The 3308-nt window shown below is 49.1% G+C and overlaps 2 protein-coding genes across 2 annotated transcripts; one reads left to right on the forward strand and one right to left on the reverse strand.

Annotated features, from left to right (window-relative positions):
• The first annotated feature begins 1637 nt into the window (after positions 1-1637).
• On the forward strand, positions 1638-2256 carry LOC112967409 (histone H4). Its single transcript, XM_026068538.1, has one exon. The coding sequence runs from the start codon at positions 1745-1747 to the stop codon at positions 2054-2056; it is 312 nt and encodes a 103-aa protein (XP_025924323.1). The 5' UTR covers positions 1638-1744; the 3' UTR covers positions 2057-2256.
• Positions 2203-3302, reverse strand: LOC112967408 (histone H2B 7). Its single transcript, XM_026068537.1, has one exon. The coding sequence runs from the start codon at positions 2714-2716 to the stop codon at positions 2336-2338; it is 381 nt and encodes a 126-aa protein (XP_025924322.1). The 5' UTR covers positions 2717-3302; the 3' UTR covers positions 2203-2335.
• Positions 3303-3308: the final 6 nt, after the last annotated feature.

Here is a 3308-nt window from a genome sequence, read left to right on the forward strand (position 1 = left end):
TTTTTTTTTTTTTTTTTTGGGGGGGGGGAAGGGATAGAAAAGAACTATGTAAGCATATTACCATAAAAATGTGGAACTATTATGAATAAAAAATAGGAAAGATGATGTTTTTGACACTAAGAAGCACTTTTGCTGCTTTCCAAGTAGTCACACAAAAGGATGAAGCTGAAGGTCCTTTATAATGGTATGAGTTCTCAAAATACAAAACCTAATTTGGGGAAGGTGAAAAACAAACCAGACAAAAAAATGCTAAGTTCTTCTTGTAAAAGTTGATATTTGTTTAGTTCAATGTCCCTGTGTTAAATGGAAACAGTCCTATGATTTCCATTTGCCATACTCAGTAGAAATCTGCAAACATCTGTTGTGTTAAAAAAAGTAAAATGTTAAGCACCTTCAAAGCACTTTTGTGTGTGTGAAATTGTGTTTAATGTCAGTGTAAATTATCTGAATAGTATCTTTGTTGAGAAGTAAAATTTACCAGGTTGAGTAGCTCTCTGCCTGAAGCCAGGGAATTAGTATAATTAGAATATTAGTCTCTATTGCTAACCTTTAAAGGTATTAGGAGCATTCCTATTTTAATTGGTACATGTTCAGCGAAGAGGTAACCTGAAGATGAGTGTGAGAATATTTCAATATTCTTTGCTTTCCACTACATTTCAAGATGTTGAGTACAAATGGGTCTCTTGCTTCCCCAGTAGGAAACATTCCCAGGATGTGACATCCCTGTTTTCAGTGTTTTCTCACAGTCTAATCTCTTCTGGAAAAAAAATTTACACGGTTAGCTTTCCTCTCAGTGGTAACAAACATGCTTGAGAGGTAAGTGTAAGATAGATTATATGTATGTGTTTGTGAGTGAATGTGCACGCGAAAAAGCTGGTCATGTTCTTGCTGACATGGAGCAACAATTATGGTGCATTTTTAATGAAAAAAGAAATCTTTCCATGAGCTATGAACATTTCCCTTCTGCCTTTTTTCTAGCAAAATTCAGGGCTCACAGACAGGAAAAAAAGATGGAGTTCAGACGAGACAAAGATGGCAGAGATTATATAAATAAACCCGAGAAAGGCGGCTATATGTGCTAATAATTATAATAAAAATAAAAAACAACGATGGGAAGGTCCAATGTCTAAATCGGGCCGGGGGCGGGGGGCGGTGGAGCGGCGGGGCGGGGAGCGGAGGGGGCGGGGCGAGGACGCCGCGCGAGGCGCCGCATTGGCCGGATTTTGCCGCAGACCCCCGGCTCGGGCGGGGAGGGCCGGGCCGAGGGGCGCCGCACCCCGAAACAGCGACCGGAAGCGCGGCCCCGCGCGCGCGCCCCCGGCACAGAGCGAGAGCTGCTCCCGGCAACGCGCCCGCGCGGGGGGCAGCGGCGGGGCGGGAAAGTCGCCAGGGACCCGCAGGCGGGCGGCGGGCTCCGGCGGCGCGCGGGGGGGCCGGAGCCCAGGAAACCGCGCGGGGCGGTGGGGGGAGAGTCCGGCGCCGCTGGCGAGCGGCAGAGGCAGAGGCAGAGGCAGAGGCAGAGGGGGCGCCGGCGCCCGCCGCGGTGCCTTCTCGCGGGAAGCGCGCGCCGAGGTGCGCAGGGGCCGCCCCGGGGCGGTGAGCGGGGGGAAGGGGCGGAGACTGCGGCCGAGTGCCCGCCTCCCCCGTCGCGGCGCAGTCCCCAACCAGGTCGGCTCCCACGCGCTATATACCACCGCGCGCCACTGCGACCACCATACTCGTCTCTGGYAGTGCAAACAGCAGCATGTCTGGCAGAGGCAAGGGCGGGAAGGGGCTCGGCAAGGGGGGCGCTAAGCGCCATCGCAAGGTGCTGCGCGACAACATCCAGGGCATCACCAAGCCGGCCATCCGGCGCCTGGCTCGGCGYGGCGGCGTGAAGCGCATCTCGGGGCTCATCTACGAGGAGACGCGCGGCGTGCTGAAGGTGTTCCTGGAGAACGTGATCCGTGATGCCGTCACCTACACGGAGCACGCCAAGCGCAAGACGGTCACGGCCATGGACGTGGTGTACGCCCTGAAGCGCCAGGGACGCACTCTCTACGGTTTCGGTGGCTGAACGCTTTGTTTCTCTAAACCTAAACTCTCTAACATCAAGGCTCTTTTCAGAGCCATCCACAAACCTCATAATGGGAGCTGTTTATTACTATAGAAGGAAGAAAAATTATAGGAATGAACAGTGTTGTTTAGTTTCTTAACATACACTGTAAACATGTTTTTATTGTATTTAAATTCTTAATAAACTTATCATAAAGCGTCTTTAATTGTAATTCTAGCACTTTTTAGGAAAAGTTGGGGGCTCTTAAAAGAGCCGTTTGGGTTGTAGATTGAAACCTTTTCACTTAGAGCTGGTGTACTTGGTGACGGCCTTGGTGCCCTCAGAGACGGCATGCTTGGCCAGCTCACCGGGCAGCAGCAGCCGCACGGCGGTCTGGATCTCCCGCGACGTGATGGTGGAGCGCTTGTTGTAGTGCGCCAGGCGCGACGCCTCGCCGGCAATGCGCTCGAAAATATCGTTGACGAAGGAGTTCATGATGCTCATGGCCTTAGATGAAATCCCCGTGTCCGGGTGCACCTGCTTCAGCACCTTGTACACGTAGATCGAGTAGCTCTCCTTTCTCGTTTTCTTCCGTTTTTTATCACCTTTTTTCTGAGTCTTGGTGACGGCTTTCTTAGAGCCTTTTTTCGGTGCTGGAGCAGATTTCGCCGGCTCAGGCATCTTCAAAACTTTCTTTCGAAGACCTTTACAGAACCTCAACGACCTCGAAAATGGCGGCTGTCCCCCTATTTATAAGGGCGTCATGCAAATGAGAGGATTGTAAATGTTCTATTCCTATTGGAGTAAAAAACACAAACGTAATTACAGCCACTTCCGTCCTATATCGTCACGGCTTCAGAGCTGCAACTACTCAATCTTGCTTTGTAGCTACGGTGGGGGCGATGCTGCTTTCTCTAGTGAGATTATCTAAATACGAAATGAAAGACGTACTTAATTTTCATCGTTATTTAATACATTTGGGTTTACTACATTGTGCGCATTGAAGTGATACATTAACGTATGTTCGCCAGGTCAAAGTTTTAAACAAGAACCCCATGTTGTAACAGCTTTATAAATCGGAAAATAAACTGCATATGAAACTTATAAAAATATAAGATACATCAGTTTATGAATATAACGTTAGTAATAAACAGCTCCCATTATGAGGTTTGTGGATGGCTCTGAAAAGAGCCTTGATGTTAGAGAGTTTAGGTTTAGAGAAACAAAGCGTTCAGCCACCGAAACCGTAGAGAGTGCGTCCCTGGCGCTTCAG

Source organism: Apteryx rowi, unplaced genomic scaffold (genome assembly GCF_003343035.1).
Source record: "Apteryx rowi isolate R43461 unplaced genomic scaffold, aptRow1 scaffold_2746, whole genome shotgun sequence".
NCBI lineage: Eukaryota > Metazoa > Chordata > Aves > Apterygiformes > Apterygidae > Apteryx > Apteryx rowi.